Source organism: Erinaceus europaeus, chromosome 2 (assembly GCF_950295315.1).
Source record: "Erinaceus europaeus chromosome 2, mEriEur2.1, whole genome shotgun sequence".
Lineage (NCBI taxonomy): Eukaryota > Metazoa > Chordata > Mammalia > Eulipotyphla > Erinaceidae > Erinaceus > Erinaceus europaeus.
In genome coordinates, this window is record NC_080163.1 from 200,164,556 (window position 1) to 200,191,432 (window position 26,877).

Genomic DNA, 26,877 nt, shown 5'->3' on the forward strand with positions numbered 1-26,877 from the left:
GTCGGAACCAGGACAAAAAATACTGGTTGTGACAGTTGTCTGTGCTGAGAGAATATAATCACAGCTGGTGGGGCTGGGGAGACAGCATAATGGTTCTGCAAAAGATGTTCACACCTGAGGCTCTGAGATCCAGGTTCAACCCCCAGCACTACCACAAGCCAGAGCTGAGCAGGGCTCTGGTCAGGGGCTCTCTCTCTCTCTTTCTCTTTCATTGAAAAATGATATATATTTAAAAATAATAACCACAGCTAGTGAAGAGTATGGATATGCTATAGGTGTTTCAGTATACCCAGGATCACCTGCAATATGATATCCTCTAACTTCTTGTCAATTCCCAGTCTTCACACCAAGGGGGAAGGTGTATAACTCTATTTTGCCCGTACATAAGAGATTTCTTTCTCCCTGGAAAACACAGTGAGGCATTGTCTAGCAGCACAGTAGGGGATCAGCTTCTCTGGAAGAAAGCACCTTTCCTGTTGGCTGTCGCCCTCCCTCCCTCCCTCAGGTATGTACCACAGAGCACCCTCCCCCTTTTACTTTTTTGCTTTCAGTTACGGTAAAACTCTGGATCATAGCCAAATTCCCCACAGGTTCAAAAGTACAAAGCTCTTTATAAGCCTTGCTCTTTTTAAATATTTTTTCAGAGGTTAAAAATTAAATTTCAAAAGAACATCCCCTGGTGGAAGAGAGTCCACAGGAAAGCCGCAGACCCTGGCTGTCTCCAGCATGAAGCCTGTCCACCTTCTCTTGTTACTGTTTTGTTTCTTCCCGAGCTCTTGCAAAGTAAGTAATTCAGTATTTATGCCAAGTCGTTGGACTGTTTGTACTGAACCTAGTTTTATGCATGCTTGTCTAGAGATGGGGACAAGAATTGCAAATTCTTCTAAGTAGATGCTTTAGACAGACAAAAAAAAAAATACAGAAAAAACTGTCCAAGATTACATAGTTCAGATACCGACAAGGGCAGCATATAGTCCGTAGCAAGGATTTCATGTTGCTCTCAATATGAAAGAGTTTTAAAAAGATAATGTTTGTGGGCTCTTATCTTATGCATAAAAGTTGGATGTGAATTTTCCTAATACAAAGTTACGATTTACAGTTACCACACTCAACTAGCAAGCATTCGCCAAGGTCCTTCTACATGAAGTCATATTGCTGGGCAAGTGATATTGTTGTTGTACAGGGTGATATATATGTGCCAATGAGGAAATACTCAAGAGTCAAATAACATCTGGGAACCCAAGGAAACGTTACAGGACAGTAGATATTTAATTGCCAAAATGGTACAAATATCAGGTTCCTAAGGAGCTTGGATGAGAGGAGAAATTTCTGCATACAAGAAGTTGTAGATTGAATTTGATCAGGGGGGAGAGGTAATGTGATTTCCAGCCTGGAGAAGCAGGAGGTGCAATGGCAGAAAGAGAGCTAATTGCCAACACCAGAATCCTGCAGGCGAATAGATCCCTTTGATCGGAACGTACACTTTGGATCACTGGTGAATTAAAGCAAGTGATAGATAGTAAGTAGTCCAATTGCAAGGCCATCCATGAAGGTTAGACATGTTAGGTATTTATTGGTGATGGCCTACTTTTTTTTACTGAAAGCATGCTGACCACAAGAATATAATCACAGCTGGTGGGGCTGGGGAGACAGCATAATGGTTCTGCAAAAGATGTTCACACCTGAGGCTCTGAGATCCAGGTTCAACCCCCAGCACTACCACAAGCCAGAGCTGAGCAGGGCTCTGGTTTTTGAGACTAATCTTAATTTACAGACTGTAAGATCACAGAGCGTAGTTTCACACCAGACCCACCACCAAAGTTCTGTGTCCCCAACCCTCCCAACAATAGACACTGTAGTTTTCACAAAGTCTTAAAGACAATTCCTTTACTCTTGTTTATTCATTTGTTTTCCCCAAATGCATGTGTTTCACTTCTTTTTAAAAATTTATTTATTTATTCATGAGAGGGATAGGAGGAGAGAAATGTACCAGACATCACTCTGGTACATGTGCTGCCGGGGATCGAACTCAGGACCTCATGGTTGAGAATCCCATGCTTTATCCACTGTGTCACCTCCCGCACCAGTGTTTCACTTCTTTATTTCTGAGTTCACTCAGTTTCACATAGAAGTAAAACCATCCAATAGTTGCCTTTCATTTCTTTACTTATTTTGCTAAGTGCAATCACTTCTGGTTCTTTTTCATCTTCCATTTTGTCCCAAAGAATTCTTACTAACTGTTACTCCTATTTATTTATTTAATTATTTACTTTGCCTCCAGGGTTACCCCTAGGGCTCTATGCCTACGCTAGGAATCCACTACTCCTTTTTTTTTCTATTGCCCTTGTTGTTGTTAGTATTGTTACTGTTGTTATTGCTGTTGGATAGGACAGAGAGAAATGGAGACGGGAGGGAAAGACAGAGGGGGGGAGAGAAAGACAGACACCTGCAGACCTGCCTCACCATTTATGAAGTGACCCCCTGCAGGTGGGGAGCTGGGGGCTCCCACCTGGATCCTTAAGCCGGTCCTTGCTTGCGCTTTGCGCCAGTGCGCTTAACCCGCTGCACTATTGCCCAGCCCCCCTTTTATTTTTTTATCTTTATTTATTTATTGGATAGAGACAGCCAAAAATTGAGAGAGAAGGAAGTGATAGGAAGGGAGAATGACAGAGAGACACTTGCAGCCCTGCTTCACCACTTCCAAAGCTTTCCCTCTGCAGGTGGGGACCATGGGCTTGAACCCTGGTCCTTTTGCATTGTAACATGTGCGCTCAACCAGGTGTGCCACCACCTGACCTGTTAATGTCATCTTTAAAAAGCAAAGATCTAAAGAGGGTGGGATGATTGCTCTGCATCACAGCACAGCACAGAGATCCCAGTTTAGATGCAAAGCACTGCACAGGCCAGAGCTGAGCACAGCTCTCCTAAATATTTTGTTTACTTGTTTGTTTATTTGTTTATATGCTGAAGTCTGCATCTATTTATGAGATGAGGCAGAACCAGAACATCATGCTGGTACTTAGGATGCTGGGGATGGAACTCAGAATCTCCTGCTTTAAAGACCAACCTTTTGGGGGTTGGGTGGTGGCGCAGTGGGTTAAGCGCATGTGGCACAAAGCACAGGGACCAGCGTAAGTAAGGATGCCGGTTCGAGTCCCCGGCTCCCCACCTGCAGGGGAGTCGCTTCACAAGCGGTGGAGCAGGTCTGCGGGTGTCTGTCTTTCTCTCCCCCTCTCTGTCTTCCCCTCTCTCCATTTCTCTCTGTCCTATCCAGCAATGAACAACATCAACAATGGCAATAATAATAACTACAACGAGGCTACCACAACAAGGGCAACAAAAGGGGGGGGGGGAATGGCCTCCAGGAGCGGTGGATTCATGGTACAGGCACCGAGCCCAGCAATAACCCTGGAGGAAAAAAAAAAAAAGACCAACCTTTTATTCACTGCGCCACCTCCTAGATGGTATAAATAATTTTTAAGAGGTACATTGTGGGGATCCGGAGCTGACCCATGATAGAACACACATCTTATCATGTATGAGGCTCTGAATTCCATTCCTGGCACCACTTGGTGCACCGTGGACAGCACAGGGGACAACTCCATGGGTGGCAGAGTGAAGCACCAATCTCTCTTCCTCAGTCTCTAAGGAGACAGAATGAAAAACTGGGTCAGGGAGGAGAGTCAACCGTGTTGCTCATGGGCAAGGCTCTCACGTCATTTTCCAGCACCAAAGGGAAAACAAGTCTAAGGAAAAACACTACCTTAGAAATTAGAGCTGCATACTATAAATCTCTTGAAAGTTTAAAACATTTATCATTGTTGCAGTTTTTTAAAAAATATTTATTTTATTTATTTATTCCCTTTTGTTGCTCTTGTTGTTTTGTTGTAGTTATTATTGTTGTCATTGTTGTTGGATAGGACAGAGAGAAAGGAGGGGAAGGCAGAGAGGGAGAGAGAAGACAGACACCTGCAGACCTGCTTCATCACTTGTGAAGCGACTCCCCTGCAGGTGGGGAACCAGGGCTTGAACCGGGATCCTTATGCTGGTCCTTGCGCTTTGTGTGACCTGCGCTTAACCTGCTGCGCTACAGCCCGACTCCCATTGCAGTTTTATAATAGAGAGAAAATGGAAATAAACTAAGTGCCAGTTGATGTGAACGAATTTAAATTTTATAGTCATAAATGAGCTGTATTTTAATCATTAAAATTATGCACTCTGGGGTCAAAGAGATAACTCTTAGGTAGAGTATACACCTTCAGTGCATGAGGCCCTGAGTTCAACACATGGTACCACCTGGGAGCACCAAAATCAGACAAGTGAAGCCCCAGGGGTGGAAGAGCAATGCTTTGGTATATGTCTATGTCTATGTCTATGTCTATGTCTATGTCTATGTCTATGTCTATGTCTATGTCTATGTCTATGTCTTTGTCTATGTCTATGTCATTGTCTTTGTCTATGTCTGTCTATGTCTATGTCTGTCTATGTCTATGTCTTTGTCTTTGTCTTTGTCTATGTCTATGTCTTTGTCTTTGTCTATGTCTTTGTCTATGTCTGTCTATGTCTTTGTCTATGTCTATGTCATTGTCTTTGTCTATGTCTGTCTATGTCTTTGTCTATGTCTATGTCTATGTCTATGTCTTTGTCTATGTCTATGTCTATGTCTATGTCTATGTCTATGTCTATGTCTATGTCTATGTCTATGTCTATGTCTATGTCTTTGTCTTTGTCTATGTCTATGTCTTTGTCTATGTCTATGTCTGTCTATGTCTATCTATATATCTTTATCTCTCCCTCCCTCCATCCATCCATCCACCCCTTCTCTCTCTCTTTCCTCTTCTATCTCTCTCTCAAAAATATACAACAGAAAGATTGATCCCAGGTATAAATGCACACATAGAAACACACATAACCACGGATACAAATAGTAACAGAAAAGTCCTTGGAGAATGTATATCAAATAGACAATAGTTGTCTTGTCTAGTTGTGGGATTACTGGTGATTTTTATTTCTTACATATATTTATTTATTTATTGGGTAGAGACAGAGAAATGGGGAGGGAGTGGGGTGATAGAGAAAGAGAAAGAAAGAAAGACACCTGTGGACCTGCTTTACCACATGTGAAGCTTCCCCCCCCATGCATGCAAGTGGGACCCAGAGGCTTAAACTTGAGTCCTTGTGCATGGTGACCTGTGCTCTCCACTGGGTGTGTCACTACCCAACCCTCTCATATATATTTTGAATTTTTATAATTCTTGTATTAACTCTTATTTTTTATTTTAAAGTAGCAAATGAATTTGTGCTAATATTTTTTCAAACACTGACTTATGACAGAGAGAACTCCCAGGCATCGAGGTGATAGCAACAGCATGGAGGTGGAGCAGTATTGTGGTATCTATCCACTCTCTCCTTCTCTGTCTCTCACTCTATGTAAAAAAAAAAAAAAAAAGAAGAAAGAAAGAAAAAGAAAAGAAGTAGTGAGGCTGCCATAGAGAAAGCATAAGTATTTACAATTGCTGTAGTTGACTTTATAAAGTTAAACATAAGCTTCTCGCAACCCAGCTTCCCAAAGGTCAATCCACTGCACCTTAATTTTTTTTTATGATTTTGTTATTGGGGAGCACCTTAATTTTTAGAAAGAGAAAAACAAACAAAAGCCCAGTGTTGTTAATTGTATTCACTTCTATTCATATATTTCATTTCATTCTGTCCATTCAGTAGCTCTTTATGAACACTATAAGAGAACAGACCTTATCTATATTATAATATAAGGCCATCAGTATTTAATGATTTTAATGTCATCATTGGTGCATTAAAGCAAAGTACTCTGGGGTAAGGATTGTTGTTGTTGCTGGAGTACTAACTAGTACGTGATACCAGAAAAGGACTTAAATTGAGGTTGAGAGTGTTTTACAGACAGCTATCAGAGAGAGAGGAGATGAGAAATTTTACCTATGTGTTAACAACTGTACTGTAAACCATTCACAATAAAATGATAAAAAAAGATATCAGTGGACACTGAAAAAAATATATAAGCTTCGGGAGCCAGGCGGTAGCACAGCTGGTTAAGCGCATGTGGCGCAAAGCACAGGGACCAGCATAAGGAGTCGCTTCACAGGAGGTGAAGCAGGTCTGCAGGTGTCTGTCTTTCTCTCCCCCCCTCTGTCTTCCCCTCCTCTCTCCATTTCTCTCTGTCCTATCTAACAACAACGACATCTATAACAACAACAATAATAACTATAACAATTAAAAAACAAGGGCAACAAAAAGTAAAATAAAATAAATACAAAAAACATATAAGCTTAAATTGAGCACCAGTCTTTGCTGTTGACACTTTTCTATATAATTTCTGATTCATGTATTCCATGCTTTTTATGTAAACTAATTTTGTTCTGTTGGAGGGAGGTAAACATTATTTACTCTGTGTGACAAAAATCTTGCCATATGTCAATGCACAGATAATTTTTTGCAATCTATTTTTTAAAAATGTCATCTGTGATTTGAATGCATTGACAAGAATATAAGATAAAAGGTGTATAGTGCCATGCTGCTTATAGTGCCACAACCAAAGTTCTATGCCCCATTTTTTTTTGCAATTCCTAAAGATGAAGTGCTCATTTATTTATTATCAAAGAATAACTTCCAGTATCCATCAGCCAAAGACAGATCTAGTACAAGGAGAAAGAAACAAAAATCTCAACATTTGTGCATTTGAATGACACTGAGTCTTATTCACCAGATGAAAAGCAAGTCAGACTTTACACTGATAACTTTTTAAAAAAAATGTTATTGAGGGAGTTAATGCTTTACAGTATAATCATTGACATATGCATACAATTTCATTATGTAATAGGCCCCCAAAGTTTTCTTCTTATCCACCCTCTCCAGAGTCCTTTGCTTTGGTGTAATAATTCTGCTTTTACATATCAAACTGGACTATATATATATATATATTTTTTCCCTATGGTTAAAGAGTATGGAAAATGCAGGAACTGTTATATTGATGTAAATTAAATAACCTTTACAGAAAGAAAGAAACTGGGGAGTCGGGCGGTAGCGCAGCGGGTGAAGCTCACATGGCACAAAGCGCAGGGACCGGCGTAAGGATCCCGGTTCGAACCCCGGCTCCCCACCTGCAGGGGAGTCGCTTCCCAGGCGGTGAGGCAGGTCTGCAGGTGTCTGTCTTTCTCTCCCCCTCTCTGCCTTCTTCTCCTCTCTCCATTTCTCTCTGTCCTATCCAACAACGATGACAACAACAACAATAATAACGACAACAACAATAAAAAACACCAAGGGCAACAAAAGGGAAAATAAATATATAAAAAAGAAAGAAGGAAAGAAAGAAAGAAACTAAGGGGGCCAGGCCATGGCACCCCTGGTTAAGCACTCACACTACAGGGCACAAGGACCCAGGTTTAAGCCCCTGGGACCCACCTGCAGGGGGAAAGCTTCACAAGTGGTGAAGAAGGGCTGCAGGTGTTTCTCTGTCTCTCTCTCCATCTCTATCTCCCCCTCCACTTAATTTCTCTCTGTCTCTACCCAATAATAAATAAATAAATAAATAAATAAATATTTTTTAAAAGGGAAAAAAAAGCTAAGTGATTCCTTTCAAAATTAAAACTGTTCATTCCTCTGATTCAGAAATTTCACTCCCAGATAATTGTCTGACAGCTACATCTAGTCTATTTGGGAAGGATTGTACTTCAAATAAAGAGACTCATTATAATGTTATTTTGTATATAATCAGAACATCAGAAAGAATCTCAGTGTCTTCTGGGGGTGTTTGCACATTGCAAAGTTATCACTAAATATGGGCTCATAGAGACATTGCTGGACCCTAGAAAAATAAAGATATAGATAGATAGACAGACAGACAGACAGATGATAGATAGATTAGGAAGGAAGAATAGCACAGCTTTCCTCAGTGTTGTGATGACTGTGTTCCAACCTGGGTGGTGTGTAAGAAACATACGTGCTAGCCCTAATGTCTACTTTTTAAAGAAAAAAATGAATAAAACCAGAAAATTAACCATCTTTTTATAAATGCTTTTAAAAAACCAAGACTAGTATTTTTATTTAATTTGTGAGGCAAAAGGAATAGAACTGACCACAGAATGATAATCTCAATTTTCAGAGACTAAAGTACAGGGGAGAAGAGCCCAAAAGACCCAGTGTAACCCCTTTCCCCACCACTTGCAACAACAACATTCTGGTATGGGGAACAGTAGACTATTTACTTTAAAAACAAACCAGAAGAGGAACAACAAAAGACTTTATCCAATTCTTGGTGTGAGTTGGAACAATTCACCATTAGGTATTTTATTTGTTAAGGGGTGGGGGAGGAAACAGAGAGAGAACCAGAGCATAATCTGGCATATGCAATGCCAAGGATACAATTTGGGACTCCTATGCTTAAGGGTCCACTTCCTCTTTAACTTTTTATTCTGAATAGAATGCTTGCTAATCATTCTGTTCACAAGACGTGACTTTATAATCAGAAACAGCTGTCACCCAAGATGGGGAGGTCCCAGGAGAGGAAATATTGGAGAAACAAATTGTTGGTCAAGCTATGATGAGAAGAGCTGAGGTCATAGGCAGCCTAAAACTCTTCCACTGGAAAAGATCTGGATATAACTAACCTGCAGGGCTTAAGTTATTTATTCAGGGGACCAGGTGTTAGTGCACCTGGTTGAGTGCACATGTTACAATGTGCAAGGACCCAGGCTTGAGCCTCCAGTCCCCACCTGCAGGAGGAAAGCTTCGTGATTAGTGAAGCAGGGCTGCAGGTGTCTCTATTTCCCCTTGCCCTCTCTATTTCTGGTTGTCTCTATCTAATAAATATTTTTTTAAAGTTATTTATTCACTTCTAGGAGAAAGAGAATTTTTTTTCTTTTAGTTTAAACAATCAATGACTTATTATGGTAGCACACAAGCATTTAGCCACAGGGGTAAGAATAAGCTAGGCCTGGGGGTCGGGCTGTAGTGCAGAGGGTTAAACGTACATGGCACGGAACTCAAGGACTGGTGTAAGGATCCCAGTTCAAGCCCCCAGCTCCCCACCTGCAGGGGGGTTGCTTCACAAGCGGTGAAGCAGGTGTCTATCTTTCTCTTCCCATCTCTGTCTTCCCCTCCTTTCTCCATTTCTCTCTGTCCTATCCAGCAACAACAGTGTCAATAACAACAATAATACTAACCACAACAATGATAAATACAACAAGAGCAACAAAAAGGGAAAATAAATAAGTAAATAAAACATATATTTTTAAAAAGTATAAGCTAGGCCCATAAGCCCATGAGTTGAGTACCAATCGTGTAGCTCCATGTGTTCAATTTCTCTGGTCAGAAGCAGCATGGTGGGTCCTGGGAAGCTGTGCCGAGATCCATGACAGCAGAAAGAGCCAGGGCAAAAGCTGGGTAAGAATAGACCAGACCCATGAGAAAGGTTGATTTCCAAGGTTTAACTGCACGTGTGTGAGCCTTAGGAGAGGCAACCCTGGAAAAAAGCTGAGAGCCATGAAAGAGCAGTCCAGGAACTGGGAACAGGCAGCAAGCAGCAACAGTGACAAAAGACAGAATTTTTTTATGTTTTTTTCCACGTGTCCCAAGGAAACCATGATTGCACCAGTTGGGTAGTATCCTGACGATAAAGCCATTACAATATCTTCAGAGTTTCATATGGCGGTTCCTAACCTGCAGGTCAACTGAAGATCTGTTGTTCTGAACTGGGCTCAACAGGCTGCTTCTCACTTGCCAGCTGAGTCATGTTGTTTTCATTGTTGTGCACCTGTACTTGCAATGCATCTCGTGTCTCTGACACCCTGTTGGTTTGAAGCAAGTCACATGGCCAGGCTCAAAACCCAGAAGTGAGAGAGTGTGTTCTGCCTCCAGAGAGACAACAGAAAGGACTGGGAAGAAGGGAGGGTTAGAAGAGTGTGGACAGGACCACTTGAATGGGATCTTGAGTGTTTATTTATACTTAACCTTGCATTTTTCATGTGGTCTTCAAAAAGCTCTATTATTTTTATCTCCACTTTTTTTTTTTAAAAAGTATTTATTATTGGATAAAGTCAGAGAGAAATTGAGAGGAGAGGGAGAGATAGAGGGAGGAAGAGAGACAGAGAAGCACCTGCAGATATGCTTTACTACCCGTTAAGTTTTCCCCCTGAAGGTAGGAACCAGGGGCTTAAACTTGAGTCCTTGCACACTGTAATGTGTGTGCTTAACCAGGTGAGTCACCATCTGGCCCCTTGTTTCTACTTTTTATTTTTTAAGATTTTAAAAAATATTTATTTATTTATTCCCTTTTGTTGCCCTTGTTTCTTTTTTTATTGTTGTTGTAGTTATTGTTGTTGTTATTGATGCTGTCATTGTTACATAAGAAAGAGAGAAATGCAGAGAGGAGGGGAAGACAGAGAGGGGGAGAGAAAGATAGATACCTGCAGACCTGCTTCACCACCTGTGAAGCGACTCCCCTATAGGTGGGGATCCGGGTCTCGAACTGGGATCCTTACGCTTCACACCACGTGTGCTTAACCTGCTGCGCTACTGCCCAACTCTCCCCCTTGTTTTACTGTTGTAGTTATTATTGATGTCGTTTTTGTTGGATAGGACAGAGAGAAACTGAGAGAGGAGGAGAAGACAGAGAGGGGGAAGCGAAAGACAGACAGCTGCAGACAGACCTGCTTTACCGCCTGTAAAGCGACTCCCCTGCAGGTGGGGAGGCGGGGCTCGAACCGGGATCGTTACCCCGAACTTTGCGCTTTGTGCCACGTGTACTTAACTTGCTGCACTACCTCCAGCCTCCCTTGTTTCTACTTTTTTAAAAATTTATTTATTCCCTTTTGTTGCCCTTGTTGTTTTATTGTTGTAGTTATTACTGTTGTTGTCGTTGTTGGATAGGACAGAGAGAAATGGAGAGAGGAGGGGAAGACAGAGAGGAGGAGAGAAAGATAGACACCTGCAGACCTGCTTCACCGCCTGTGAAGCGACTCCCCTGCAGGTGGGGAGCCCGGGTTCGAACCGGGACCCTTATGCTGGTCCTTGTGCTTTGCACCACCTGCGCTTAACCCGCTGCGCTACAGCCCGACTCCCGTTTCTACTTTTTATAGAAGAGGATGCAACATCAGAAAATGACTCATCTTAGATCACTCAGCCAATTAGCAGCAAATGGAGAAATGGTGGACTTTGCTTTAGTCATAATTCCCTTTTTTTTTTTTCCTTCATAGATTAACAGACAAAAACAAAGGAACAACAAGAAGGTGATGTTCAGTAACTGTTTCTTGCTTTCTAGTAACTTTCTGTCTAAAAGGGGTTTTGTTGTACTCCTGGATAGGCTATAAAGACCAAATTCACATGAAATCCTTACTATCTCACACAAAAATCAAGGGAAGGACCATGCAGCCAAAGAAATAAAAGCCCAGGGCAAGGAAGATAGCCTAATGGTTATGCCTAGAGACTCTCATGACTGAAACTCCAAAGTCCCTGGTTCAGTCCCCTGCACCAACATAGGCTAGAACTGAGCAGTGTTCTGGTTTAAAATAATAATAATAAAACACACGGTCACACACACATACTCACACAGGAGCTGCTAAATGAACTGAATATTTTGTGAATTACTTAGCTATAGTAATAACTGCTAGAATTTTTTGAGCATGTATCCCCACTATATATGAATTTCTTTCTTTTCTTTTAAAATATTTATTTATTAACCTGAGAGAGGAGAGAGAGAATCAGAGTATCACTCGAGCATATGTGATGCCAGGGACCTCATGCTTTAAAGTCCAGCTCTCTAACCACTGCACCACCTCCTAGCCCATGAATTTATTTCTCTATAAGTAACACATAAACAGCTGTGAAGATAAGGGAATGTCAGTACATATATTAACAGCACTTTATTTTCTCTTTTAATTTTTTTTATTATCTTCATTTATTTATTGGTTAGAGACCGTCAGAAATTAAGAGGAAGGGGGAAATAGAGAGGAAGAGAGACAGACACCTGCAGCCCTGCTTCACCATTCACAAAACCTTCCTCCTGCAAGTCAGGACCGGGGGCTCGAACCTGGGTCCTTGTGCATTGTAACATATGTGCTCAAACCTGTGCGCCACCACCTCGCCTTATCACAGGCACTTGTTAATGTCCTTTCTGATGTATGACATTCTCAAAGGTGTGGGGTGGTATCTTATTGCTATCTTTCATCTCAGCTGTGGGTGGGTGAGTTGGTTTTTGCATTTTTTCTTTTCTTACACACACAATTTTTTTTTTTAAGGGAGGCTTGTGCTTGCTTCTAACTTGTTGATTTGTGTTGCACAGCATATTCTGATCTCAGGCACAGCTCAGGAGGATCTGGTGGAGGAAAAATGCTTAGCAGAAAAGTATACCTCTCTCTCCTGCAGTAAGGTCTTCTGCCTCCCATGGCAGAAATGCATCGATGGCACCTGTGTCTGTAAACTCCCTTATCAGTGCCCTAAGAATGGCACCACGGTGTGCTCCACCACCGGGAGACGATACCCAACCTACTGCCAGCTGAAGAGCTTTGAGTGTCTCCGTCCAGAGGCAAAGTTCTTAAAAACTGGACCGTGTACAAGTGGAGGTAGGTCTGTAAATAGCATCCAATTGAAATGACTTGTCAAAGCAATAGATAAGTTGTGGCCAGGCGTTTATTCTTTTGCAAAAGGGTGTGCAGCCAACAGTGGCAGTCAGGCAACCTTGAGCTCCCTTCCCCCGTCTCCCTTCTTTCATACCTGATGCAGAACTGTCTTCTCCACCACTGGGCCAGACTTCGGAGCTCACAACCTCCCCGTTGTCTAAATAAGGAAAAGAGAATCTGGGGGTCTCTATTCAAGGATTAGCAAGCACTGCAAGTAAATATTACCAGACCTAAAGAATGCAGAACTAGTGGCCACAGGTGGTTACCAATAACAATTTATAAAGAAAAAAAACCCTATTTTTTGTACTAAACAATTGTTCCATTTATGTCCCTTTGAAGAGAAGACCTAACCATCTCTTACAGATGTTAGAAATAAAAAGTTGAGGAAGTCGGGCTGTAGCTCAGCGGGTTAAGCGCAGGTGGCGCAAAGCACAAGGACCGGCATAAGGATCCCGGTTCGAGCCCCGGCTCCCCACCTGCAGGGGAGTCGCTTCACAAGCGGTGAAGCAGGCCTGCAGGTGTCTATCTTTCTCTCCTCCTCTCTGTCTTCCCCTCCTCTCTCCATTTCTCTCTGTCCTATCCAACAACGACAACAACAATAATAACTACAACAATAAAATAACAGGCAACAAAAGGGAATAAATAAATAAAATTTAAAAAATGTATCCCTGGGGGAGGCATACATACTATCCTGCCACTTTGCAAACTCTGTTGATTAGAAATTGTTAATAAATGGGAGTCATGTGGCAGTGCAGTGGGTCAAGTGCATGTGGCGTGAAGCGCAAAGAGCAGAGCAAGGATCCCGGTTCCAGCCCCTGGCTCCCCACCTGCAGGGGAGTCACTTCACAGGCGGTGAAGCAGGTCTGCAGGTGTCTGTCTTTCCTCCTCTCTCCATTTCTCTCTGTCCTATCCAACAACGACGACAACAACAATAATAATAACTACAACAATAAAACAACAAGGGCAACAAAAGGGAATAAATAAAATAAAATAAAAAAATTTACAAAAATTATAAAAAAAAAGAAATAAAGTTGAGGTTCGAGCCCCCGCCTCCCCACTTGCAGGGGAGTCACTTCACAGGCGGTGAAGCAGGTCTGCAGGTGTCTGTCTTTCTCTCTCCCCCTCTCTGTCTTCCCCTCCTCTCTCGATTTCTCTCTGTCCTATCCAACAATGAATGACATCAACAACAATAATAACCACAACAAGGCTACAACAACAACAAGGGCAACAAAAAGCGGGGGAGGCCTCCAGGGCCAGCGGATTCATGGTGCAGGCACTGAATAAATGCCACCAAGGTTATCACTGGGGCTTGGTGCCTGCACCATAAATCCAATACTCCTGGAAGCCATATCCATTCCCCCCACCCAGCTAAAGAGAGGCTAGGACACAGAGAATATTTGATACGACATAAAGAAGTTGAGAGGGGAGAGGGAGACAGAGGGGAGAGAGAAAGAAAAAAAGAGACATATGCAGCACTGCTTCCCTACTTGTGAAGCTTCCTCCCTGCAGGTGGAAACTGGGGCCTTGAACTCTGATCCTTGTGCATGGTAACTTGTACATTCAACCAGGTGCGCCACCACCCGGCCCCTAGAGTTCTTTTAAGATGTGAACTTTGGTGTGAGACCAAAGGGTCAGATCCCTGGCTTCCCCCACCCTTGAGCAATTAACTGTCATGTGTTACAATGGTGTGTGTGGGGGGGAGGACTATGCTGGCCCCTGTTCAGGGCGCCATTTGCCGGGCTGGGCTGGCTTCACGGGCGCTAGAGAGACGAACAGGGACTCACGGCTGAGCTGGGAAGCAGTATCTCTTTATTGCCGGGCTAGCTTCGCAGGAGAGAGACTGGGACTCTGGGAGTCGGAAGGCAATCCCAAGCGTGTTCAAACAGAAGAGCAGCAGTATATATACTCACCAAGCAGGGTGGAAACAGGATGTGACGTAGAGAGGGTGGAGCGAAAAGAGACTGGTGGAAATCAGGGTGACTACAAGAGGGAGCCGAGCAAAAAGACATCGTGAACTAGTGGGCATTAAACCAATGAAAACAGTGATTATGAAAATAGACTACAACGTCAAGCAATGCAACAGAAGGGGTCTTAGAAGCAGAATTTAGAAGCATACCAACAGGACTAAAAACACTAAATGGAGGTGGGGCATTTGAGGCACGTCATCCTGTTAAAATCTGGCTCAGGGTGCCCGGGTGGTGGCACACCTAGTTGAGTGCACATGTTATATTGCTCAAAGATCTGGGTTCAAGCCCCTTGTCCCCACATGCAGGAGGAAAGCTTTTCAAGTGGTGAAGCAGAGCTGCAGGTGTCTCTCTTGTCTTTCTCCCTCTCTATCACCTCCTCCCCTCTCGATTTCTGGCTCTCTATCCAATAAATAAAAGAGATTAATTTTTTTTTTAATCTGGCTCAGTGGCAGCTGAGTTTCTAAAGGGCTCTGTGTTGATTTGTGATGTCATGTGTAACTGAACCGCACAGCTATACAATAAATACTCATTAAGAATTCCTTTTCGGGCTGGAGAGAAAAGGTGGGTATGACATCTATCTCCGCTTTGCCATGTGTGAGGTCCAGGCTGGAGTCTGAAAGCAAATCGGTGTGTTTTTGGCACTAAGAATAGTTCTGATGCTGTGATGTCTCCCTTTCTCTCTATCTCTGTCCCTTTGTCTCTCTGGATTGAAAAAGCAACCTGAGAGTGGTCATATTCCAAACACACACACACACACACACACAGACACACACACCCACACACACACACACCTTATTTATCATTGCTTGTTCAGGTCTTCGTAGTATCAATATTAATACGAATACTAGATTCCTGTATTATTGGAGGCTTTGGATGAAGGGGAAGTGAATGTCTAACCATCATAGCCAATTCTTTTTTCTTTTTCAACCTTAGAACAATTTAAGGTTTCCTTGACGTTTGGGAGTAAAGAGGCAGAAGGAGTTGTTAAAGTCAAACTTGTGGATCAAGATAAGGAAGCATTCATTTGCAGAAACACATGGAGCATCACGCAGGCCAATGTGGCTTGTCGTGAACTGGGCTACCCTCAGTGAGTACTTGTATCCAGGGATTTTCCCAGCGTCCATTTTATTGTTCCAACTCTTTGGTTTTCTGTTTATCTAATTTTTTTTTTGAACCTCAACTTCCTCAGATGTAACCAGGGAATATTCACAGTCTGCCTTGTGGTATTGTTAAAAAGAGAAACATGCTTTTGTCTGGCCAACACTTCAAAAGTGGCTCCACAGTGAAGGCAGCTGTCTGTATGCTGATCTTTTCAGACACAAAAGCTTGCCCATCTATGATTATTCCCACTCTCCCGTTCTTAATATTGCTTACTTATACCTCCTCTCTCTCTCTTTTTAATTTTTATTAGTGATCTGATAATGATTAACAAGATTGTAAGTATGTTCCACACAGCTCCCACTCCCATATCCCATCTCCTCTGTTGGGAGCTTCCCTATTCTTTTCCCCTCTGCAAGTCTGGACCCAAATTCTTTATGGGGAGCAGAAGGTGGGAGTTCTGGCTTCTGTCATTGCTTCTCTGCTGGACATGGATGCTGGTGCACATGCTACAATGCACAAGGACCGGGGTTCAAGCCTCCGGTTCCCACCTGCTGGGGGGGAAGCTTTGCAAGTGGTGGAGTAGGTCCACAGGTGTCTCTCTGTCTCTGTCCATCTCTAGCTCCCCTTCCCTCTCAATTTATGGCTGTCTTTATCCAATAAATAAAGATAAGATCATTTATTTTTAAAAAGGAAGAGAAAGAGAGACTAGAAGAAGGAAGCAAGAAAGAGAGAAAGGAAGGAAGAAGGAAATAAAGAACCACCTCAATGAGATTGTTACATTCCCTTTTTACCAACTATTACAGAGGCAAGAGAGACACCGCGGGAAGCACAGGAGTGCTCAACTTCCATGGAGCTTCCCAGTGCTGTCCTTGGTTCTCACATGTGGTGCCAGGGCTCAAATCCAGGGCCTTGTGCATAGAACGGCGTGCACCCTATTCAGCGAGTGGCCACTTGAGAGAGAGAGAGAGAGAGAATAGAGTGCCACTCCACTCACACATGTGGTAACAGTTACTGAACCTGAGACCTCAGGCATGACACTCCTGCACTCTACCCAGTGAGCCACCTCCCTGGCGCCTACATTCCTTTTTCAAATTTATATTTATTTTTGGGTAGAAACAGAGAAAAGTTGAAAGACAATGGGGGAGGGAGAGAGGGTGAGCTTGTGAAGCTTCCCTCCTGCTGGTGGGGACCAGGGGCTTGAACCTGGGTCCTTGCTCACTGTAATGTGTGCACTCAACCAGGTGTGCCACCGCCTGCCTCTCCTTCATTCCTTTTACAGATGATGAGATTGAAGCTAAGAGAACTGAAGCCTCCCGCTCAGCTTATCACTGAGAAGCAGAAAATGAGAGGCAGTAACTCTAGTCCCTTACCGCCAACAGGAAGGCTGTAATGCTGCGGGGGAAGTGGCTCAGTGGGTAGAGCAGGTACTTCTTCAAACTCGATGCCTCTGATGGCCAGAGCTGAGGCGTGCCCTGGCCTCTGTCTACCATCAAACAATCAGACAAACAAATAAATCCAGGAAGCTAGCTCACCTGATAGTGCACCAGCCTTGCCACTTGTGTGACCCAGGTCTGGCCCCCAGCGCCACATGGGATGCCTTGGCACCAAGAGAAGCTCGAAGCTACAGATTCACTGTGGCTGAATGAAAGGGAGTCAGCCCTGGCAGAGCGGCATCCTGTGTGTGTGCTGGGCTCTGTCAGGGGTTTATTCTGAGAAGCAAAGGGCTGGGTTATTGCAGCCCTGTCAGTGTTTTGTGTTTTCTGCTTGCTTTCAGGGGTGCTCTGCGTATCTTGAAATCATTCCACTTTCCTGAAGAAGTCTCCACCGACTCCACCGACTGTCTGCATGTACGCTGCCGGGGGCTGGAGACAAGCCTGGCCGAGTGTACGTTCACCACCAACACCGACAGCTCCCCAGGCCTGGCCTCTGTTGAGTGTCATAGGCAAGATTCAGGTTGGTAGGGTGCGGGCCTGGTATTGGCCCTCCCCGACAGGGTCTCCGTTTCCACTGCGTAACCAATGACTCATTATATGCACAAGCTTTTGCTTGGGACTTTAGAGCCCCAGGCGATACTTTTCCTATCTGTCCACTTTTGCCATTTAAACAGGAGTTTTATTTAAGCACTAGTGGGAAGCTAAATTACTTGGTTCCTTTTTTTTTTTTTTTAATTGCCACCAAGATTATTTCTGGGGCTTGGTGCTGACAATATGAATCCACTACTCCTGGGGACCACTCACTCTTCCTCTTTCCTTTGTCCTTTCTTCCTTCCTTCCTTCCTTCCTTCCTTCCTTCCTTCCTTCCTTTCATCCTCCTCTCTCTCTCTCGTTCACTCACTCATGCACTCTCTCCCATCCAAGTACTAACCAGGCCAGACCCTGCTTAGCTACTGAGCTCAGACAAGATCGGGCATGTTCAGGATGGTGAGGCCATAGATCACTCTCTCTATTAGACAGAAGAGATAGAAATTGAGAATGGAGGCAGAGATAGAGAGAGACCTGCAGGCCTGTTCCATCACTCATGAAGATTCCCCCCCTTCAGGTTCAATCTCTGGGCACCACTGATGTCCAGAGCTGAGGAGTACCCTGGCCTCTGCCTACCATTAAACAAGGGAATGGGAGCTTGAACTTAAGGCCTCGGCATGGTAACATTTGTGCTCAGTCAGATGTTCCAACTCCTGGCCTCATTTAGCTCCCTTTGCTTCCTGGTGCATCTGGATGGTAGAGCAAATGCAGTCAGTCAAACATCAGTAGAAACCCCAGCATCTCTGTGGGAAGTCTCACGTGGGCACATTCCTCTATAGTCTGCAAGTGGGAGTTAGCAGGATAACTCATGTAGTAGCGTATCTGCCTTGCCACATGCATAGATCAGGTTCAAGCCCCCTGGCACACCAAGTGGGAGAGCTACGGCACTGGGGAAGCTTCAGGGCTGTGATGTGTCTCCCTCCCTAACTGTTGGTCTGTCTGTCTTTCTGTCAGAAAACACACTGCCCCAGAGTGGTGAAACACACAGTTATGAGGCTCCAGGGACACAAACTACTTTAGTAAATAAACTGTGTCAGTAACCTCAGCTGCCATTACCACTCTACCACTCTCTCTCTTTTCTGTAATCTGAGCCTCACACATGTGTGACTACACTGCTTTTGGGCCACTTTTTCGTTAAGATAGAGAAATGAATACGGACACACACAGATAGACAGATACACACACACACACACATGCACACACATACGCACATGCACACACAGGCACACATACACACACTCACATACACACACTCACATGCACACACACATACATATGCATGTAGACACATACATACACACGTATATACACATACACACATACACACATACACACACTCACATACAAACACACACATACACACATGCACATACATGCGCTCACATACACACATACACACATGCACTCACATACACACATACACACACTCTCACACACACACATGCACACACACACACACACACACACACACACACACACCACCTGAACTTCCCCTGGTGTCATGGAGTGTGGAAGCTCAACCCTGAGCAGCGCAGATGGCAAAACACACCCTCTGTTTGATGAACCATCACTCCAGTCCAGTCGTTGCCACTTTCCTATTCCATCCTGATAGTGAATTATTTATTTATTTTTTGCTACCAGGATTGTCACTGGGGCTCAGTACCTGAATGACAGGTACTGAATGACACCCTAGCAGCCTTTTTTTTTAATTGCTAGAACAGAGAGACATTGAGAGAAGAAAGGGAAATAGAGGAGAATAAAGGACACCTGCAGCACTGCTTCAGCACTCATGAAGCTTCCCCCTTGTGGATAGAAACTGACTGGAGGGCTTGAAACTGATAGTGAAAGATTTTAACCATATGTATAAGGAGTTAAAGGGCAAAGCTTTTTTCCCCCATTTAATAAGACTTTTCTTTTTACTAGTTATTTACAAAGTTACAAAATAACAGGGGTATAATTCCGTAATGTTCCCACACCAGAGTTCTGCATCCACATTCCCTCCATTGGGAGCTGCAGTAGTTCTCCCAAGATCACAAACATGGGTTGACTACTATTTTTAATAACTATCTATCTATTCATCTATCCGTATTTTCCCATGGCCCTGCCTTCCCTTCCATTTTAAGCCACACCTACACTTATTACTACTTCCAAATGTCCTTCCTTTTTTCCTCTTCTCTCTCTGGGTCCTGACGGAGTTGGAGTTCAGAGCCCTCTGGTTATCTTCCCCCTGATATTTCTCCCCCTCTGGGAGTATGAAACAAAATTCTTTTTGGGGTGCAGAAGGTGGGAGTTCTGTCTTCCGTGATTGCTTCTCTACTGGACATGGGTGTTGGCAGGTGGATCCAGACCCCCAGCCTGTTTCGATCTTTCCCTAGTGGGACAGGGCTGTGGAGAGGTGAGGTTCCAGGACACATTGGTAAAGTCATCTTCCCAGGGAGGTCAGGATGGAATCATAATATCATCTGAATCTTGCTGTCTGAAAGGCAGGACAAAATGTTTAATAAATAGGAATAAGAAAGTAGGAATAGAGCAGATGAGAGTAGGGATTTTAGGATGGTAAGAAGCCAGGAAGTCTAATTTAGGTATGTCCCATGGGGCCCATAATTTTACTGATTTTTGCTTTTGCTTGAGCTTGATAATTGACATGGAAGCGGTCTAAAGATATTGTCTTGGAAGATGTAGCCAGAAATGAGAATATAGTTAGAACGCTGGATTACGGTAAAGAGTAGCTCCCAAACTTGAAGAGAATATATAAATACAGTTAGCTGTTCACCACATAAATCTGACCCATGGCCCAAGCACAAAGCTTTTATGGTAAAAAGAAAGAAAGAAAGAAAGAAAGAAAGAAAGAAAGAAAGAAAGAAAGAAAGAAAGAGAAAAGAAGAAAGAAAGAAAAGAAAAAAACATCAGACGGGGGTGGGGACTGGGCAGCAGTATACCTGGTTAAGCACACATAGCACAGGGCACAAGGACCCAGGTTCAGGCCCCTGCTCCCCACCTGCAGGGGAGAAGCTTCACAAGTGGTGAAGCAAGCCTGCAGGTGTCTCTTTTTCTCTCTCCATTTTTATCTCCCTCTCTCGGTCTCAATTTCTCTCTGTCCTATCAAATAAAATAGAAAAAGGAAAAAGAAAGAAAAAAATGGCCACCTGGAGTGGTGGATTCATAGTGCTGGCACCAAAGCCTCAGTGGGAAACCTGGAAGCCAAAAAAAAATATGTCAGTGGCACTGTCCATGTAGGTCTTGGGATTGGATGGGGATGGGTCCGGCAGGAGAGCTGTGACATCAGCCCAGGCTCCTCCTGATCCCTGCAGCCCGCCTCAGTGAGTGCAGACCTCCACAAACATGTGCTGGCTTTCCCAGAGGATCGCAAGGCCTCCATAAGCCAGCTTTCACATTTATTCTCATTCACCACCTATGCCAGATTGATGCCAACAGTGTGTCACATGTCATTTTTATCAGATACCTCGCATAGTGTCCTAATTACTCCAAAGACATGAGAAAGATTCCACTCTCGGAGGCCATCAGTGGATCTCACAAATGTGACACCTCCTTTTTCAGAACCTCCACCAAATGACTCCTTTCAGTGTGTCAACGGGAAGCCCATTCCAAAGGAGAAGACTTGCGACGGAGTTGATGACTGCGGGGACCAGAGTGATGAGCTGTGCTGTAAAGGTAGCTGCTCTGGTCGGCCACATGCCTCCTCAGAGATGTATTTAGCTATTTATTTTGAGCGATAGACCCTTGCACCTGTGGGGCTATGTGTAAGCTTGGTAGAGCTTAGGGAAAACTCCCCCCATTCCTGGATGGAGGTCTGGGAAAGACACCCCCTTGTTAGCCTCTCTCACAGAGATGAGCAAAGGGGAAAACAGTCTCTCAGACTCAGTTTCCCCTTATCAGACTCTCAAGCCCACAGAGATCTCACTGCTTCTCCCTGCTAACTGCAGGCCACATGGCTGCCTGCTTTAAGGTTCACTCGAAGTTCACATAGTCACCCAGAGTTCACACAATCACCTCACTTTTAGAACACACTCCATCATACACCTCAAACACCAGACAAGAGAAACTCCAAACTCTATTTCCTTATGGCCTTTGATATCTATCAAGCTTTGTTTATCTTCTCTCTGTCTCACCCTACCGGTTTAACCCCTATGTTTCTCTCAAATACCTTTGGATAATTAAGTTGCTTGCATCATGGAGAATAACTGTCTTGACCTTTATGTATCACATCAATTCTTGTCATACCAGCCCCCTACCATAGGAGCAAGCTGACCTTTAAGAAACCTGTAATTTCTGACATATTTGAAAAATGTTCTTTGTCTGAATCCCTATTTAAACCTAAGCCTACTGTCCAATAAATGAGAGTGTTCCAATTCTCCCCCGTGTCTCTTGTCTATATCACTGAGTCCTTGAACTAGCGAGGGAGAACCGGTAAGCTTAACTTCGTGGCTGCGAGTCACCCCGAGTATGTGCCAGCATCTGTACCATCTGCTCAGCTCAGTCCGGGAGGTGGCACAGTGGATAAAGCATCAGACTCTCAAGCATGAGGTCCATCTGCTCAGCTGAAACATAGGCGGTGCTGGGGATAGAGCGTGGGGCTTCTTGAACTTCAGACATGCAAGTTCTGTGCTCTGAAGCTAGCTCCCAGGCTCTAAATGCCTTTATACCACAAAAGTGTAAACTACTTTAGCATTCAGTTCCTCCCTCTCTCTCTCTCTCTCTCTCTCTCTGTCTCTCTTCTTATTACCACTTATCACTGGGGCTTGGTGCCACCACTACTCTTGGTATCTATTACCACCCCCCTTTGTAAAAACTATTTTTAAAACATTTTTTGATATTTATTTATTCATTTATTCCCTTTTGCTGTCCTTATTTTCTTATTATTGTTGTAGTTATTGATGTTGTTGTTGGATAGGACAGAGAGAAATGGAGAGAGGGGGGGAAGACAGAGAAGGGGAGAGAAAGACAGACACCTGCAGACCTGCTTCACCGCCTGTGAAGCGACTCCCCTGCAGGTGGGGAGTCAGGGGGCTCAAACTGGGATCCTTACACCAGTCCCTGCTCTTGGTGCCATCTGTGTTTAACTCGCTGCGCTACCACCCGACTCCCTATTTTCCCCCCTTTAAAAATGTCTTTCTGTTTGCTATTGGATAGGACAGAGAGAAATTGAGAGGGAAGAGGAAATAGAGAGGGAGAGAGAAAGAGGGACACCTGCAGGCCTGCTTCACCGCTGGTGAAATGTCCTCCCTGCAGGTGGGGAGCTGGGTTCAAACCCAGATACTTGGGCATGGTAAGGTGTGTGCTCAACCAGGTGTGCCACTGCCCACCCACTCCCCCTACCCCATTCAGCTTGTTTTTCTTTTGTTACCAGAGCTTTCCTGAGGTTTCATACTTGTGCAATCCCACCCCACCCAGTGGACTCTTGCTTGTCTTTATAATAATAATTAATATTTACATAACTTAATAATAATTAACATTAATAACATTATTATTTTACAGAGTGCTACTCAGCTCTCACTTACGTTGGTGCCAGAGACTGAATCTGTAACCTGGGAGGCTCAGGCATGAATGTCTTTTTGTATAACCCTTATGTTATCTCCTCAATACCAATTTTTAATCCTTCACCAAAGCATTACTCATCTCTGATCTGTGATCATGCCTGAAGTTCCACCCAGGACCTCAGAGACTTGGGTATAAAGTCTTTTTCATCACTGCTGTCTCCCTGGTCCTCTAGCACACAGTGGTAAGATCCCGTCTCATTCAGTTTTAGGAGTGAGGGAAGAAAGATCTCTTTTCTTTATGTTTGCACAGGGTGCCGTGGCCAAAGTTTCCACTGTAAGTCGGGTGTCTGTATTCCAAACCAGTACAGATGCAATGGGGAATTGGACTGCATCACAGGAGACGACGAGGTTGGCTGCAAAGGTAACTTGATATTGGCAGCTCCTTTTGTCATCATCAGATCCAGGGGTTCTGAAGCTTCTCATTAGGGAAACTGTGGCAAACGCTAGAAGAAAAAGGGAAACTGTCATCTTGAGTGAGCTTGTCAGGATGTCATAGCAAGAGTGTGACTGGGTGGATAGTTCATACGTGTGGCCATTTTCATTACTAAGCTATTATTTAATTGTTTTAAAAACTCTGGCATACATAAAAAATATGGACTATTAAGAGGAACCCATATCATCTACCCACTGGAAAAATTATTATCGGAACTGCTAACCTTGTTCTGCTTGTTTATTTTTTAGTTTATTTGAGAGCAGTTTTTTTTTTAACCTATCCTTCTATTTAACCAGTATACATCTCAAAAGATAAGGCACTTTACATATAAAGCTACCCTTTCAGCAGCACACCTAAAAATATTAACTCCCTAAACTATTTAATCTCAGCCCATGTTCAAATTTGCTCAACTATCTTACAAATGTCCTTTAAGAATAAAAGTGCATATATATATATATATATATATATATATATATATATATATATATTGCCTCCAGGGTTATTACTGGGCTTAGTGTCTGCACCACAAATCCACTGTGTCTGGAAGCCATATTTTTCCCATTGTTGTTGGATAGGACAGAGAGAAATCGAGGGAGGAGAGGAGGACAGAAAGGGGGAGAGAAAGAGAGACACCTGCAGACATGCTTCACCAATTGTGAAGCGACCTCCCTGCAGGTGGGGAGTCGGGGACTTGAACCAGGACCCTTGCACTAGTCCTTGTGCTTCGCACTATGTGCGCTTAACCCATTGCACGACTGTCTGGCCCCTTATCTTATTTATTTATTTATTGCCTATTTTTTATATATATTTTGCCTCTAGGTTTATCACTGGGACTCGGTGCCAGCACCACAAATCCACTGCTCCTGCAGGCCATGTTTCATTTTTTTTGGATAGGACAGAGAGACATTTAGAGGGGCGGGGGAGACATGAAAAAGACATGAAGGGTTATACATGTACAAACAATTGTCTTTTACGGTCGATTGTAAACCTTTAATCCTCAAAAAATAAATTAAAAATAAAATAATAACAATTACAAACCTCAAAAAAAAAAGAGAAAAAGACATGAAGGGTTCTGTTTTATTGGATGATGCATGAATAACATACATGTTATTTATAACATGTTAACTACTTTCGAACAAATTCTGTAATCTACATTGACAATTGTTTACTTGGGATTCCTTAAAGAAAAATGCAGTTCTGCATACTGAGGGAAAATGTTGATTTTCAAGGCTGTTGTTGTCACAGAGGTCCGGTTTCACACCTCTCAAAACCTCTACCACCAACTTATCCTCTGCCCCCACCACAGGGCTCACTTCAGTTTATTGTTTTTATTTTATTTTATTTTTTGCCTCCAGGGTTATTGCTGGTGCTTGGCACCTGAACTGTGAATCCACTGGTCCTAGATTTTTCCCATTTTGTTGCCCTTGATGTTCTTGGACAGGACAGAGAGAAATTGAGTGAGATGGGAAAGACAGAGAGAAGTAGAGAGAGATAGACACCTGCAGACCTGTTTCACCACGTGAAGCGACACCCCCCACCCTGCCGCAGGTGGGGAGCCAAGGGCTTGAAGCAGGATCCTTACGCTAGTCCTTGCACTTCACGCAATGTGCGCTTAACCTGTTGCGTTACCACCAGGCCCCCTGTTTGCTTTTAGAAAACTCCACCTTGTGTCCATCAATAAAGGCTCTGACTTTTTATTTTCTAAGAAATAACGAGATCAGAGATGCTCTATAGATATGTTAGTATATCCACTGACCTTTCTCCTTTCAGTAGGCTCTGATCAGTAAATTAAAGGAGGGGCCAGACAGTGACACCTGGTTAAGCACTCACATTGCAGTGTGCAAGGACCCAGGTTTTAAGCCCTTGGTCCCCACCTGCAGGGGGAAAGCTTCATAAGTGGTGAAGCAGGGCTGCAGGTGTCTCTGGGTCTCTTCCCTATTCTGTCTCTGCCTTCCCTCTCAATTTCTGGATGTCTCTCTCCAATAATAAATAAAACAAAATATTTTATAAAAAAAGGAGAGAGAGAGATAGCTCCAGCCTTTATTTTTTAAAAAAGTAATAATAAATTAAAGGAGACTGGGGGTGGTGGTGGCACACTTGATTGAGTGCACATGTTATAATGTACAAGGACCCAGGTTCGAGCTCCTTGTCCCCACCTGCTGGGAGAAAGCTTTGCAAGTAGTGAAGCAGTGTTGCAGGTGTCTTTCTGTCTCTCTACCTCTCTCAATTTCTGGCTGTCTCTATCAATACATAAATAATGGTAATACATTTTAAAAAGAAAAAGGAGACACAGAGTATATCTTGATTTCATGTATCTTTTATAAACCCACCTTTTAAATAGTTGTAAATTCTGTATACCTACATAAGAAATTTGCTGCTGAGTACACTTAAACATCTCTAAAATACGTCTCTTTTTAAAAATTCACATTAAAATGAATTTCTTAATGTGGCGAATTTAGTGTGTGTTTAAATGCAAGATGAAGGATCTGCTGTGTAGTATCAGAAATCAAAGTAACATGTGGTACCTTGACACCCTTTCACCTTTTTGTAAATATGATGTAAGTTGAAATATTAGTGAAGATATATATATTTTTTTATCTAAGTTACAATTGTCTCTTTGCTACAATGAGCTTTTTTGTTTTCTTTTTAGGAATTAGACAGCCTGGAATAAAAGGTAAATCTATTTTTAAAATAATTTACTTACTTATTATTGGACAGAGAGAAATTGAGAGGGGGAGACAGAGAAGAGAAGATAAAAGAAGACAGAGAGACCTTGCAGTCTTGCTTCACCACTTGTGAAACTTTGCCCCTGCAGGTGGGGTCCAGGGGCTTGAACCTGAGTCCTTGTGCACTGTAATATGTGTACTTAACCAGGTGTGCCACCGCCTTGCCCCCAGACTCTTTATGTTTATTGCAAAAGAGTCTGGAAGTGACACACCTGGTTGAGCACACTTGTTAGAATGCCAAGGACCAGGGTTCAAGCTCCCAATCCCCACCTGCAGGGCAGAAGCTTCATGAACAGTGAGGCTGATGCAAGTGTCCCTCTTCCTCTCTCCTTGTCTTTCTCCCCATTTCCCTCTCGATCTCTATCGCATAAATATATATATATATATATATATATATATATATATAAAGAAAATGTATATTACA

General features: G+C 43.3%; 1 protein-coding gene across 1 annotated transcript in view; it reads left to right on the plus strand.

The window, feature by feature from the left end:
- Positions 1 to 639: 639 nt before the first annotated feature.
- The window catches only part of CFI (complement factor I), a 45,005-nt gene continuing 18,767 nt past the window's right edge, over positions 640 to 26,877 (plus strand). Inside the window, exons 1-8 of the mRNA XM_060172355.1 lie at positions 640 to 783; positions 11,226 to 11,258; positions 12,311 to 12,590; positions 15,548 to 15,701; positions 17,490 to 17,668; positions 21,295 to 21,408; positions 23,545 to 23,655; positions 26,378 to 26,401. Coding sequence (XP_060028338.1) covers positions 727 to 783; positions 11,226 to 11,258; positions 12,311 to 12,590; positions 15,548 to 15,701; positions 17,490 to 17,668; positions 21,295 to 21,408; positions 23,545 to 23,655; positions 26,378 to 26,401 — 952 coding nt within the window. The 5' untranslated portion in view covers positions 640 to 726. The remainder of the gene's footprint in view (positions 784 to 11,225; positions 11,259 to 12,310; positions 12,591 to 15,547; positions 15,702 to 17,489; positions 17,669 to 21,294; positions 21,409 to 23,544; positions 23,656 to 26,377; positions 26,402 to 26,877) is intronic.